Consider the following 16104-nt stretch of genomic DNA (forward strand, 5'->3'; position numbering starts at 1 on the left):
ACTACGGGAGCTCAAGGCAGCCATTTCCTGTGAGCGATCTGCAGCTCACAGGGCTAAAATTAGCTGGGGGATAAGGGCAGAAACGGCCTGAATATTATTCGTGGTTTTTCCCATATTCACGGGCCTGCTCTGCCACTAACCCCCGCGAATACGAAGGAGGAAGTGTATGCCATTTCAGTATGCAAATTCCAAAAGTTTTGTAATCTCAATTTTTCATGGTAATAATATTGAAATGCAGATGTTCTTAATACTATTCAAACTTTTAGTGTATAGGAGCCATCAGAAGCGGCACTCCAGGTATAAAAGATAGATACCAGACTCATGGAATACGAAGGAGGAAGTGTATGCCATTTCAGTATGCAAATTCCAAAAGTTTTGTAATCTCAATTTTTCATGGTAATAATATTGAAATGCAGATGTTCTTAATACTATTCAAACTTTTAGTGTATAGGAGCCATCAGAAGCGGCACTCCAGGTATAAAAGATAGATACCAGACTCATGGAGCTAAATGCCACTACGCTTCTTCATCAGCTCGTGCACTAATATGCAACTTTTATTATTAAACTTATTTAATGCAAGAACTCTAGTGCAAGCCAAACAGTTGTTTTCTCATTCATGAAACCAGTTCACCAGTATTTTTCTCTCTTTTGATCTTTCACAACCACTTTCTACTTTCTCTTACCCTACCCAATGTACTTCCCTTTTATGTACTTTTCTTGAAAAATTGTATTTCTGCCCTCCATTCCTATTGTTTCTCAAGTTTAATTACCCCTGTTGGTCTAGTTATAAATATTATGTATCAGTGATTTCTTTAAAATCTCATTTTTATTTCTGTAAAACGCTTTGTAATTTGAAAAGCGTTTCATCAAATAATTTGAATAAACTTGAAACTTAAACTATAAGATATTTAAATGAGACTTATCTTTAAGTCTCTTGTACAGAGGACTTTCTGTATGAAGGACTCCATGAGTCTGATATCTTGTATACCTGGAGTGCCACTTCTGATGGTTCCTATATGCTAAAAGTTTGAATTGTATTAAGAACATCTGAATTGTAATATTATTGTCATGAAAAACTGAGATTACAAAACTTTTGGAGTTTGCATACTGAATTGCTATTATTTATGACTGTCTATTCTTAAGTTGCTATTACTTTTGTGTATTGCTTTCTACTGTCCATTGACATGGACCCTCTTGAATAAGGTGATTAAGTAGACATTGGGCTTGTGCTCCTTTGTTCTCTCTTAGGAGTGAAAATTTTCCAGTAGAAGAACAATCAGAAAGTTCTCCGTATAAGAACAATTTACATCCAAGTGATATCAGTTCTGGCCAACAGAAGATCCAGGCATTTTTGCTGGGGGAATTCTGTGCAAAAACCCCCTAAATACTGTATTTTTCGCTCCACAAGATGCACTTTTCTCCCCCCCCCCCCCCATAAATGGGTGGAAATATCTGTGTCTTATGGAGCGAATATAAAAAAAAATTTACACCTCCCCCCTCCCACACACTTTTCTGCAACTCTCCGGAGAATGCTCCAGTTCGCACCAGCATCAGCCCCAGTCTGCTCCGGGTGCGCATCTAGTGACGGCAGCTGTCCTGGCCCCGGGTAGCCAGGAGAACGAGGTTGAGGGGAGAGATGCGGAAGTCAGGGGTGGGTGCCGAGAAAGAGCCGCACGGCACTGGTAAATCGTAGCGGCTTGTCACAGCCGCCCGCTGGCCAATCAGGGCGCGCTTCCCTGCCACGACGTCACAATGGTCCCAGTGTCATCACGTACACACGGGAAGGTTTGTGCGGGATGGCGGCTCGCAGCCAGCTTGTCAGGGTAAGGGCTTTTCACTTGCAGAAATCGAGGATTTAAAACTTACCCTCAGAGTTAAATGTGGGTCACTCTTCTCTGTCTCCTGAGTTCTGGATCTGAGTACATGGTGAAGGTGAGGCACTCGGGGCCCAGAAAGGAATTGAAGGAAGTCAATTATGGGTATACTGATGGCACTAGCTAGAGGCAACCCTTCAGCCCTGATGTTGGTGAGTGTTCCTTGCGCTGAGCTGGCATATCATAAGGATAAATGGGGAACGGATTTTTTTTAAGTCTGGGCTGTGAGTTCCATTCATCTACTTAAGTATTCTTTTTACAGAGCCTGGCAAGAAGTGAGGGGAGCTGGGTGCAGAGCCTGGTATATTTTGTTAAATATATTAGTATATCATTTGGCTCAGAATATTTTTTTTCTTGTTTTTCTCTTTTAAATCTAGGGTAATATGGTAAATAAAAATGTGCTCAGTTTTGGGTTTTGTTTTTTAAATTCTGCATATTCTTATTTGCTAATTGTTTGCATAGAATTTCCCCAGAAGTAAGTACCAGCAACATCATTTTGGGAAGTAAACTAAACTTCACAACCAAGAAAAGGAAGTCGTAGGTATGCTGAAGTCTCATTCTAGACCAGAACCTATTGTTCGTGCTTACAGTGGTGTGCCAGGGCACAATCCCACTCCTTGAGAGAAGATATTTCTCTGGTCAGACTATGGGAAGGAGAGGAGAAAGGTGTCAGACCACCAGAGGGGGAGAGAGGGCAAGGAAATTGTGCCTAGGGATGGAGAGGAAGGGGACAGAGGGAGGAGATGGTGAACAGGGCGTGGGAGGAGTGGGAAAGGAAGAGAGATGGAAGAAACTCTGTTGAAAAAAAAGATAGGAATAGGGGAGAAGAAAGGAGGAGGAGATGGTACACATGGAAGGAAGGGGAGGGGAAGAGCAGAGAAAGGGAGGAGATGGTGCACACGAATAGATGGGAAGATATGTCACACTAAAAACTTACATTTTTTGACCAATTGTTGAGTTTTCCTGAAAAAGCAAATCCACATCTATGTCAAAGTTGCATGTAGTTATACACCATGTCAAGCCACCTACTACCTAGAATAAAGAACAGAATATAGAATTAATAATACTTGCAGCCTTCAACAAGCATGCATGCTTGAGAATTGAGGAAGACGTCTCCACGGCGCCTCCATTTTTTTTTTTCTTTTAACATGTGGAGGGCCAAACATGCACCATTGAGTTTTGCCATGTTTACTCAAATAGCAGCCAAATGCAACAGTGCATCGTCCTCTTCAAAGCTGTTACCCAGTCTCTTTTGCTCACATACCCTCCCCAGCTTTCACCTGGTTTCGCACACTCATCTACCTCCCCTCGCATATTCACCCAGTTTCTTTTTCAGCTGCAAAAAGACAATGGGATTCCTACTTCCTTGCCAAAATCTGGTTCTCTGCAAGCTTGAGCCACGTGGTGCTATCAGCTTGGGTCAATCTCCCAATTTCAATTCTTGGAAGACTTGAAACCACAAGATCAACCCAAACTTATGGCACTGCACAGCTCATGCTTAGAGAAAGACAAGTAACGGTGGGAAAGCAGGACTATTGCTGTAAGCAACCATAAGAATTGCCACACTTACTAGGGCCAGATAAAAGATCACTGGCTCCCTATTCCACACAGAATAACCTATAAAATCATACTTTAACATTCAAAACACTCCGTACCAACCAGCCAGAATTCTTAAATAATTTTCTAGTTCCCTACGCCCCAGCTAGAACACTGAGATCACAATCACAAAATCTTTCAACGGTTCCATCTCTCCATATTATTAGAACTACACAAACAACAAACTTCTCCGTCACAGCCCTATTTCTTTGGAACTCATTACCCACGGAACTATGGGATGAACCCACGCTAGATCGTTTCAAAGGAAAACTAAAAACATTTCTTTTTATAGATGCATTCAACCTCTAATGCACTTAATCTTATAAAACATTATCTTCATTTCTGCTTTGGTTATCAGATGGATCTCCCTTCCTTTTATTTATAAATTCTTTATTCATTTTTAAATCGAATACATATTGCACACAGATGAACAATCAAGTAGTATAACATACTGCACTCTATTCCAACAAATAATATACAGGTATTAAACCCTCCCCCCCTTGGATGTGTATAACAATCTTTCATGAATCATGAAGGGAGATGATAATAATAATTTATAACTTACAATATTTTGTTAACGGGCCCCAAATTTCCTTGAATTTGCTATGGTATCCCCCCTGTATAGAATTAATGTTTTCAAACTTATAAATCTGACATAAGGATTCCCACCAAAAGCTATAATTTAAGTTATCCCAACTTTTCCAATTTTTCATTATCAGCTGCACGGCTACTCCTGTCATGATGAGGGGCAATTTATTCTGATTTGCATTAATTGGTTTCTTGGGTAATAATATCGTTCCAAACAATATCATATCATATGATAGCGATAGTGGAACTTCCAATATCAAAATAATTTGACCCCAAATGGATTTCCAGAATTTGAGTATCAAGGGACATAATATAGCAAATGATCCAGTGTCCCTATATGAAGATGACAATGCCAGCATCTATTAGACTTAGAAATGTTCAACCTTTGCAACCTAACCGGGGTCCAAAAAGATCTATGTAACAGGAAAAACCAAGTCAGTCTCGTAGATGCTGATGCTGTACATCTCATCCTCCAATTCCAAATTCGTGGTCATTTAGATGCAGAAATCTGCTGCTTTGTCTCAATGCTCCAAATGCCTTTAAGACTATTTTTTGGCTTTTTATTCAAAAATTCAGATATTAATTTATACCATTGGGCAGCCTGATGACCTAGGAAATCTGTCTGGAAGCACAGGAACGGCAAGCTATACTGATCTTTTAAATTCCGCCATTCAGGGAACTCTTTCTGAATAGCCTGCTTCGACTGCAACCATTTAAATGCTTGGGACTTTGAAATACCAAAAGATTGTTGCAGTCGTGAAAACTCAAACATCTCCCTTCCTTTTGTATTTCCCCCTACATGGCTCTCTTTCCTAATTTATAATGTACTTTAACTTAATCCTATCATTCCATTCCTATTTTACTATTTTTATTATGTACAAACCACTTAGAAGACTGATGGCGGTATACAAATTTTTATTAAACTTGAAACTAAAAGCAATTGGTATACTGGGTTCTGACCCTATGGCTATAGGTTGGACAAGCCCAATTTAAACGTCAAGGGAAGCATTTCCTCCCTCCGCAACCTAGCTTTTGAATAGAAAGTGAAAATACTCTAGAGCAGGGGTCTCAAAGTCCCTCCTCGAGGGCCGCAATCCAGTCGGGTTTTCAGGATTTCCCCAATGAATCTGCATTGAAAGCAGTGCATGCACATAGATCTCGTGCATATTCATTGGGGAAATCCTGAAAACCCGACTGGATTGCGGCCCTCAAGGAGGGACTTTGAGACCCCTGCTCTAGAGGGAACAGAAACCAGGGATTTCAGTTACTGTATTTTGCAAATGTTTTCAGAATAGCAGCAGAAATCTCATTCATCTTTTAACGTAACAGAAGTATAAAGTAACAGACAACTCGGGTACTAACAAGTTCATTTAGTCATCACATTGAGAGCTCCTTTAACTAAGCTGCATTAGGGCTTTAACGCACGGAAGAGCACGCGCTAGACCTCAACGCCAGCATTGAGCCGGCGTTATTCTAGACGCGTAGCACGTGGTAATTTCCTGCGTGTGCTAAAAACGCTAACGCACCTTAATAAAAGGGGTCCTGAGTTTTGTGGGCAGTGAATTATATCAGTGATTCCCAACCCTGTCCTGGAGGAACACCAGGCCAATCGGGTTTTCAGGCTAGCCCTAATGAATATGCATGAGAGAGATTTGCATATGATGGAAGTGATAGGCATGCAAATTTGCTTCATGCATATTCATTAGGGCTAGCCTGAAAACCCAATTGGCCTGGTGTTCCTCCAGGACAGGGTTGGGAACCACTGAATTATATAATGCATTTGTTAATTTTCTGCATGCAGCTCACTAGGGATACTACTGATATTCATGATGTGCTCTGTGAATAAAGATTGCCCACCTCTGCTCTATCACCTTGCTGACCCTTCGCTGTATCTTTTCTAGATTAGCTTTATTTGAGATCAGGCAGCAGAGCACCACATGATACAATAGGGTTATCAGACATCCGGGAAAACCCGGGCATGTCCTCTTTTTAGAGGGCTGTTCAGGTACCTGGACTTTTTTTTTTTAAAGGGGGGGGAGTCTGTCTGGGTTTTGCCAGCTCTCCCACTCCCCCACCTAATTCCTCCCCAGATGTTGTATTGAATCACTGGGCAGGCCAGATATTTCTCTGGTCAGACTGTGAGAAGGAGAGGAGAAAGGTGTCAGACCACCAGAGGGGGAGAGAGGGGAAGGAGATGGTGTATAGGGATGGAGAGGAAGGGGACAGAGGGAGGAGATGGTGAACAGGGCGTGGGAGGAGCGGGAAAGGAAGAGAGATGGAAGAAATGCTGTTGAAACAAAAGATAGGAATAGGGGAGAAGAAAGAAAGAGGAGATGGTACACATGGAGGGGAGGGGAAGAGCAGAGAAAGGGAGGAGATGGTGCACATGAATAGATGGGAAGGGAAGACATTGAAAAGTAGATAGATTTGAGAAGGAAGCAGACAAATTGAAGAAAGTTGAATATTATAAGTTAATGCCAAATATGGATGTAGGGCAGAAAGTGAAGAAGGGGAGAAAAACAGCAAGTGGATATGAAGGCCCTGGAAACAAGAGTTAGAGCACAGACAGAAGGAAATGCAACCAGACACTGGGAAAAAATGATTAGAAAAATAAAAATCACTAGACAACAAAGGTAGAAAAATGATTTTAATTTTCAATTTAATGATTGAAATGTGTCATTTTTGAGAATTTACATCTGCTATCTATATGTTTACATCTGCTATATATATGTTTCCATTTCTCTGGTGTTGTACTGCATGCAGAGTCTGGCATCTTAGGGTTTTGTTTGTGTATATTAGTAGCTTTAGTTTGTGGTCCTGTATTTGCATAGGGCATGTATTCTGCATGTGTGATCAAGGCCAGGTGTTCTAGAAGGAATGAATGTTGAAAAGTGTTATTGGTAGCATGGCACAAAATAGGAACATATTTGTTGGATCTCTTTCACCTCTTTTGGATGCAAAACGGCTCTCACTTAAAAAATAGCGAAGACCACTGCCCTAGTGGGTAGTGTTTTTTAAAAATATGTGCAAAAACCCAGGAAATAAAACCTCATCGTCTTCCTTTGGACCATTGTTCTTAAGACAACACTCAGTATAACTGAAAATTCCTGTTAGGGTGACAGACAGTAGTGCCCTTCTATACATTCCTCTTAAATTGTATATGGACACATTCTCACCTTATCAAAGGGCGACAACCCTTTAATTCTTGCCCGAAAATATCCCGCTGCGACCAGCAGTTCCAAAATTTCTGCCAACTTTATGTTTTGCTCCTCATCTTCTCGAATTTCAACCTACAGACATAAAACAAGTCAAATATTACCCAAGAGTTACTTAATATGCATAGACTTTAGCAAAGCGAACATAGTTAATTCATCACTTTTTCCACATGTTCTCGTTCATTGTAAGGCCCAGGAAACAGTATAGGCTCCCATCAAGTGTGACTTCCTGACTCTTTCCCCAATAAACACTCTTTGCCATGTTTTTCCAGAGGTGGGTACAAGTGGATCGATTTTTCACTACGTCAAAAATGACAAAGACTAAGGGACACTCGAAGTTACAGGGAAATACTCTTAAAACCAATAGGAGGATTTTTTTTCACTCAGAGAATAGTTAAGCTCTGGAATGCATTGCCAGAGGATGTGGTAAGAGCAGATAGCATAGCTGGTTTTAAGAAAGGTTTGAACAAGTTCCTGGAGGAAAAGTCCATAGTCTGTTATTAAGAAAGACATGGGGGAAGCCACTGCTTACCCTGTATTGGTAGCATGGAATATTGCTACACCTTGGGTTTTGGCCAGGTATTAGTGACCTGGATTGGCCATCGTGAGAACAGGCTACTGGGCTTGATGGACCACTGGTCTGACCCAGTAAGGTTATTCTTATGCCTCGGGATGGGTCCCAAAGTGACAGACTGGGTCAGGAACTGATTGCGTGGAAGGCGACAAAAAGGGATGTAACCAGTGGTGTGTCACAAGGTTCAGTGCCTTGGCCTGTTCTTTTTAACATTTTTTGTAAGCAATATTGCTGAAGGGCTGTCTGGCAAGAATTGCCTCTTGCGGATGATACCAAAATCTGCAATAGAGTAGACATCCCTGATAGCGTGGATTACATGAGGAAGGACCTCGCAAAGCTTGAGGAATGGTCCAGAATTTGGCAGCTAGGCTTTAATGCTAAGAAATGCAAGGTCATGCATTTGGGCTGCAAAAACTCAAGAGAACAGTACAGATTAGGGGGTGAAGACATTTTGTGCATGAGGAGCGAGACTTGGGTGCGATTGTATGCGATGATCTTAAGGTAGCCAAACAGGTTGAAAAGGTGACGGCGAAAGCTAGAAGGATGCTGGGGTGAATAGGGGAGGTATCGCCAGTAGGAAAAAGGAGGTATTGATGCCCCTGTATAAGACTCTGGTGAGACCTCATTTAGAATATTGTGTAGAATTCTGGAGACCACACCTTCAAAAAGATATAAACAGAATGGAGTTGGTCCAGAGGAAGGCTACTGTACTGTTGCTTGCTTGTGCACTCTGTGTTGCAATTGATAATACAGTCAACCCCCGTGAATTTGCGATTCGCAAATTACGGACTCAGTAATTCATGGTATTTTCTGACCGCCTCTTCCTGGTACTAAAGTCATGTGTACACCAATCAGGAGCTGCTTTGATACGCCAGATAGCGTTGTCAAAGCAGCTCCTGATTGTTGTAACCATGACTTTAGTATCAGAAAGAGGCAGTTGGAAAATGTGGCCGGCTTTGTAAGTACAATTTAAGCACCCACTGGCGCTCCAGCTGCCCTCTCCTGCCTTCGATCAGCTGAAAAACTGTATTTGCGGTTTTTCAAAATTCACGGGTGTACTGTAAACACATTTACAAAAAAAAAAAATGGTCATAGAATTAAAGATCTCACGGGGATGGGATGGGGAAATTGAGTTCCTGAGGGGATGGGAAAATTTTGTCCTCTTGTCACTCTCTACTCTGGACCTATTGCTTTGCTTTGACTGCAGTTACTCTTTGCTGTCCCAACCTTGTCTAACGGTTGGGCTGATCCTATACCTTATACAGGATTTTCAGTCCTGGTGCGACTACATTTCTTAGAATTCCTCATTTGAACAGACTCAAAATTAGGACACTATCACGATTCTAAGCCATGGCACAGATACCCATGTCAGCACTGAATGAGAAAGTTTTACCTTATACAATAAAGAACAGTCATAGCAGCCAACATAAGGACAATACAGTATACTGATTACAGCATAGATAAGACAATGGGACATACCGGTAAATGTTTTATCTCATTTTAAGCCCAATGTACTAAACCAGATAGACTAAAGCACTTTTTACCCAGAATGGTCAATTCCAGCTAGTTTTTAAGGGTTTTGTTTTACATACCATTACTGCCCTTAATATGGACCTTCCTCTTCTGCCATTGTCTTCCTCACTCCCTCCCCCTCCCATGACAAATATTACTGTTATATGATCTATTTCTGTCGCTACTGAAGCTTCTTCTCTTGTGGTTCATAATTCTTGATCAGCTGCTTGAACTCTTATGTTTTATCTACAGAGCCTCCCATGGCTCTAACAGCCGACTTGAGGTTAAACTACAGAGAAACAATGGCCAAAAAGCAAAATACAGAAGATCTGATCAATTTTTATTGATCTTAGCAAACGCTTGTGAGAAGGGCCCAAGCAGTGTTGCTATATGCTGTTAAGTGTGGCGCAGTGGTTAAAGCTACAGCCTTGGCACCCTAAGGTTATGGGCTCAAACATATGCTGCTCCTTGAGACCCTGGACAAGTCACTTCACCCCCCCCCCCCCCCCATTGCTCCAGGTACATTAGAAAGATTGAGAGCCTACCGGGACAGACAGGAAAAAATGTTTGAGTACCTGAATAAATTCAAGCAAACTGTTCTGAGCTCCCCTGGGAGAACGATATAGAAAACTGATAGACTGACTGAAAGAAAGATCTGGTTTCAAATTCTGGTTTTCCACTGTGCAGGTTGGCTGGGACTAGTTACACCATGGAGACAGTATATACAGTCTCTGGGGGAGGAAGACCATCTTAGATACTGGACATCTAGCAATTGGAACTAGGATCCATAATGGTGCCCCAAAGAGAAACCCGGAGAGAGCAAGAGAAATTGTACCACATAACGTATCAAGTCAAAAAAGTGTACTTAAACGGAACCAGGCTGCCAGGACAAGACTAAAGTTAGGGTGAAGTAGAATTCTTTAGTTCTGAAATATCCAATTTGGAAAAATATCAATCGATTTCCTGAAGGATAAATGCCAAAGGATCAGAATTCGAAATGTTTCTCAACAAAGAAACTATGAGAATTACAACAGTCCCAGTTTCTAAGAGGCCCTTTTACTAAGCAGCTTTAAGCACCAACACATACCTAATACTCCTTAAAATGAAGTACTGTGGGCTGTGCTTAAATAAGAACATAAGAATAGCCTTACTGGGTCAGACCAAAGGTCCATCAAGCCCAGTAGCCCGTTCTCAGGGTGGCCAATCCAGATCCCTAGTACCTGGTCAAAACCCAAGGAGTAGCAACGTTCCATGCTACCGATCCAGGGCAAGCAGTGGATTCCCCCATGTCTTTCTCAATAACAGACTTTGGACTTTTCCTCCAGGAACTTGTCCAAACCTTTAATAACTAAAATTTGCGAACACTAACTAAATAGTAAAAAATACTTTACATTTTTTTGGTAGGGGGCATGTCTTGGGGTAAAGCATGGGCATTCCTGCGCTAACTAGCTAGCACAGATACATTACCGCATGCTAACTGGTTAGCAAACAAATAGCACATGATTCCTTACTACCTGTACATACTGGGTGGCACTTAACAGCTCACACAGCAATAATTTGTAATGATCACGTGCTAATGGCAACACTAGCTCATGGAGCAAACAACCACCAAGTGGGAAAAGGACCAATGTTCCACCAAAAGCGAGATGAATTCAAAGACACAAAGGTGGAACAAAAAGTTCCTGAACACTCAGGTTTCTTCAGGTGCAAATGTTTATTATTCTCAAAATGTCAAATAAAAACAACTTGGATATCATTGACTCTATGTCAGAGATGGTGAGACAATTTTTCTTTGTAGTCTGTGCTATAATCATGAATACAAAGAGTACAAAGAAAAATAAATATGAGTGAACACTGGCTCATGGTCGTTAACGCAAAAAAAATAGAAAATCAACCATTTTACTGATATGGTAAAAATGGCCTTAGAACGAAGGAAAGACATGTACAGGGGCACATTAAGGACACTTTTTACCACAACTTAGTAAAAAGGTTCCAAAGTATTGCAGCTGGCACAACAACTACTAAATGACAGCTGACAGCTACTGAATGACAAACTATAAAGGAAAATCCCTCAATATATGATTCAATATAGAGTGAATAATCACAATACAGAAACCCAGATGGCTCTTCAATGCATACAAACGTGCACTCATTTTTTATTGTGCAATCCCACACAATGGGCTCCTTTTACTAAGGTGCACTAGCGTTTTTAGCGCACGCACAAAATTACCACACGCTAACCGCGCGGTACGCTTCTAGAATAATGCTGGCGTTAAAGTCTAGTGCGCGGGGCAATTTAGTGCACGCTATTCTGCACATTAAGGCCCTAACACACCTTAATAAAAGGAGCCCACCACTTATTGTATAAAAAGGAGAATTCCTCGGCTTAATTGCTGAATTTTAGGGCATCAGCAAATATTTGGATGTTGGGCTCCTGAGAAAAATGTAAAATGAGGCACTTCGACGGGTCCCTAAATATACATTATTTGTTGAGCCTATGAGTTAAGCAGTGGCGTACCTAGGGGGGGGCGGGGGGGGCGGGCCGCCCCGGGTACCAGCCCTAAGGGGGTGTTCCCGGCCTTGCCGTTCAGTCCCCCGCCACCCCCGAAGGACCGCTCGCCCCCCTGGCCTCCCCGCACCACCTATGAACAGCCGCAGCAGGATCGCGAAGTCAGCGTCAGCATCCCTGCGCTGCTTCCTACGACGCGATCCCGCCCCTCCTCTGACGTCAGAGGAGGGGCGGGACCGTGGCGCAGGAAGCAGCAGGGATCGCTGACGCTGACTTCGCGATCCTGCTGCGGCTGTTCATAGGTGGTGCGGGGAGGCCAGGGGGGCGAGCGGTCCTTCGGGGGTGGCGGGGGACTGAACGGCAAGGCCGGGAACACCCCCTTAGGGCTGGTACCCGACGCTGACTTCGCGATCCTGCTGCGGCTGTTCATAGGTGGTGCGGGGAGGCCAGGGGGGCGAGCGGTCCTTCGGGGTGGGTCGGGGCATCAGGCCTTCAGGGTGGGGCGGGCGGGCAGGCAAGCAGGCTTTCAAGGGGGAGGGGGTGACAGGCAGGCAGGCAGGCAGGCCTTCAAGGGGGGACAGGCCTTCGGGGGGGGGGGGGGGCAGACATTCAAGGGGTGCAGGCCTTCAAGGGGGGCAGGCAGGCCTTCAGGGGGGGGCAGACCTTCGGGGGGGGGGGTAGGCCTTTGGGGGGGTGCAGACCTTCAAGGGGGTGCAGGCCTTCAAGGGGGGAAAGGCAGGCAGGCCTTCAAGGGGGGGGACAGGCCTACAAGGGGGGGGACAGGCCTACAAGGGGGGGGGACAGGCCTACAAGGGGGGGGACAGGCCTTCAAGGGGGGGTGCAGGACTTCAAGGGGGGGTGCAGGCCTTCAAGGGGGGAAAGGCAGGCAGGCCTTCAAGGGGGGGACAGGCCTACAAGGGGGGGGGACAGGCCTACAAGGGGGGGGACAGGCCTACAAGGGGGGGGACAGGCCTTCAAGGGGGGGTGCAGGACTTCAAGGGGGGGTGCAGGACTTCAAGGGGGGAAAGGCAGGCAGGCCTTCAAGGGGGGGACAGGCCTACAAGGGGGGGGGACAGGCCTACAAGGGGGGGGGACAGGCCTACAAGGGGGGGGGACAGGCCTTCAAAGGGGGGGTGCAGGCCTTCAAGGGGGGGTGCAGGCCTTCAAGGGGGGGACAGGCCTACAAGGGGGGGGACAGGCCTACAAGGGGGGGGACAGGCCTACAAGGGGGGGACAGGCCTTCAAGGGGGGGTGCAGGCCTTCAAGGGGGGTGCAGGCCTTCAAGGGGGGTGCAGGCCTTCAAGGGGGAGACAGGCCTTCAAGGGGGGGAAAGGCAGGCAGGCAGGCCTTAAAGGGGGGACAGGCCTACAAGGGGGTGGGACAGGCCTTCAAGGGGGGGACAGGCCTTCGGGGGGGTGCAGACCTTCAAGGGAGTGCAGGCCTTCGGGGGGGGGGGTGCAGTCCTTCAGGGGTGGGGTTTAGGCCTTCAGAGGGGGACAGACCTTCGGGTGGGAGGTAAAGTCCTTCGGGGGGTGCAGGTCTTCAGGGGTGGGGTGTAGCCCTTCGGAGGGGGGACAGACCTTCGGGGGAGGGGGGGTCCTGGTGTAAAAGTACACAGAGGGAGAGAGTGAAGGGGGGGTTCAAAGATACATGCATATGCCAGACTTTGGGGGTTAGAAATAATGGGTCTAAAAACAGAGGAGTGGGAGAGAGATGGTGCATAATGGGATTTAGGGAGGGAAGGAACAGAAAGGGAGAGAACTTGGAAACAGGGGATGGTGTGGAGGGGGGATAGAGATACTGGATAGGAGGATAGTTGGGAACAGAAAGGGAGAGATGGTGGATCCTGGGGTGGTGGGGAGTTGAGAAAAGGTGAATCTGTGGATGGAGACAAAAAAAAGGAAAGATGCCAGATCTCCGGGAGAGGGAAGGGAAACGGAAGGGGAGAACAGAGATGGCAGACGGATGGTTAGCACGGAGAAAGGAGACCCTGGCAAGCAAGACAACAAGAGCCTGGGACCAACAAGATTTGAATATTGATCAGAGAACAAAAGGTAGAAAAAATAATTTTATTTTCTGTTTTGTGATTACAATATGTTAGATTTGAAAAGTGTACATGAGACAGCTTGAAATGGGAACTTTTCTATTTTTGTGAATGGCAAGGCTGAGTTCAGTTAAAATATATGCTTTATAAGAAAATATAATAATGTGTTTTATAAAGTTTATAAGCATTGCTGGCATACTCAGTGAGGTGTTCCTAGTGTTGGTGGTGGTGGTAGCATGTCAGTGTGTTGAGAGGAAGAGGTAGTCTGGGAAATTCTGCTGAGCAAACTCTGGGCCCATTTCCACCCCCAGTTAGTCCACTCCACTCAACTGGTTCACACACTGAGTGGGTCTTTGGGTGTTATTTCTGGGTAGTTGTTTTAGAATCTCTTCCAGTGGTTTGTCAGTATCTCCTTCTGGTCCAAGGAAGGAAACTTTGTCAACCTTAGCATTGACCTTCAGAATATGTTTGTAACAGCGCTGCTTGTGTGGCATTAGGCTATGTAGTGATCGAAAGAAAAAAACAGACCTTTGCACATTTTTGCACTATATGGTGGGTGTATGAGGAGATTCATTTCCTGCACAGTTAAGTCCATTTTTTCTACTGAATAATAGTATAGGTACAATGAAAGTAAATAGCAAAAATGTTTGAGTAGATAATTAAGGAAATCTTTTTCATATTGCTTGCTTATGGACTGGGAAAAAAGACTGTTCAAGCAAATGTCTCCAGAACTGCTTTAATGGAAAAATGTGATTTTTTTTTTTTTTAAGTACTTTGTGAAATTTATTGTTGTTGTGAAATTTATTGTTATACTTTGTTTAAACTTAAAAAGCGGTGTCATTAACAGTGAATCTAATCGAAAAATCGATTCAACAGGGTGAATCGGATCGAATGAAATATTTTTCTCTGAATCGGGCAGCACTATTGGCTACCATGAGAATGGGCTACTGGGCATGATGGACCATTGGTGTGACCCAGTTAGGCTATTCTTATGTTATGTTCTCATCTGTAGGGGCCTTTGTTTTCACTTCTTATTTTAATGTATTTTTTTCCTGGGAACTTATCAGTGTTTTTTTATAATGGGAACAAAAATGGAAGAGAATTAATGTGTGTGGAATGGGGGGGGGTAACTAATTTCTTCAGCTAAATAATTCAATCCACTTCAAACAGACATAGGAGAACTCACGCACCATTCACACACCCTCCAACCAAAAACGTCAAAAGAAAAAAACTGTTCGACAACCTCCTAGCCATTCGAGCTGCAACACTTGACCCCCAACTCTACAACCTATTGACCTCGACCACAAACTACAAAACCTTAAAAAAAGAAATAAAAACCCTTCTATTAAAAAAACACATAAAACCAAACTAACATAATCAGAACTGTCCCAAGCATCACCTGCAACTACTCCATATGTACTTCTGATGTCATGACAATTCAGACATAATTTATGTTATGTTATGTTTGGAATAATGGTTACATAAATGAGGTTCAATAAAAGAAAATTTTCTGTGGGAGCATTTGTTGGAACTTCTGTTATCCTGATTTCTTCTATCTGTGGGCTTTCTTTAGCTAACCTACTTATCTGGGGCTTTCCACTTCTGCAGCTGCCCTTTTCACGGTCCACTTTGCGCTTGCACTCTCTGGGGAGGGGGGGTTGGGTCTGGGCTTGGTGGGGTAGGTGTGTCTGGTAGTTTTGTCTGGGTGGTGGCTGGGTGTTTCTTGGGTGCTTGTTGTGCGGATTGGTGTGTCTGGTGAGCGGTCTGGGTGTTGTTGCTTGTGGGGGTTTTTTTCATTATAAAATATGGCTGAGGGTCTAGTCCGGCTTATTATTCTTGTGGGTTCTGGGGTGGGATTTGTTTGCTTGCCCCAAGTTTTGGCCTTTTGTTGTGTATTGCTATGCCTCTCATTGGCAATTTTCTCTTGGGAGAGGCTTGTTCATGCTTGTTGTTGCTGTTACTCTCATTCTGTGTTCTTTTTGATAATGTATAAGTTTCTGTACAGACCATGGTTGCTTGTCTGGACCTTTTGCCATTCTCAATAAAAATACTTTGGAAAAAAAAAAAAAAAAAAAAAAGAAAATTTTCACTGCCTGTTTCTATTCTGACCATTTATTCCATTTCATGGTTATTGCAAAAAAAAAAAAAAAAAAAAATTTTACATGAGGGGGGGGGGGGGGGGGGGTGTCAAA

The 16104-nt window shown here is 43.9% G+C and overlaps 1 protein-coding gene across 1 annotated transcript in view; it reads right to left on the reverse strand.

The window, feature by feature from the left end:
• Positions 1–16104, reverse strand: part of CCDC93 (coiled-coil domain containing 93) — a 223743-nt gene that overhangs the window by 203607 nt on the left and 4032 nt on the right. The window contains exons 2-3 of the mRNA XM_033946543.1: positions 7235–7348; positions 2812–2906 (exon numbers count right to left, since the gene is read on the reverse strand). Of these exons, the coding sequence (XP_033802434.1) occupies positions 2812–2906; positions 7235–7348 (209 nt within the window). The remainder of the gene's footprint in view (positions 1–2811; positions 2907–7234; positions 7349–16104) is intronic.

Source organism: Geotrypetes seraphini, chromosome 5 (genome assembly GCF_902459505.1).
Source record: "Geotrypetes seraphini chromosome 5, aGeoSer1.1, whole genome shotgun sequence".
NCBI lineage: Eukaryota > Metazoa > Chordata > Amphibia > Gymnophiona > Dermophiidae > Geotrypetes > Geotrypetes seraphini.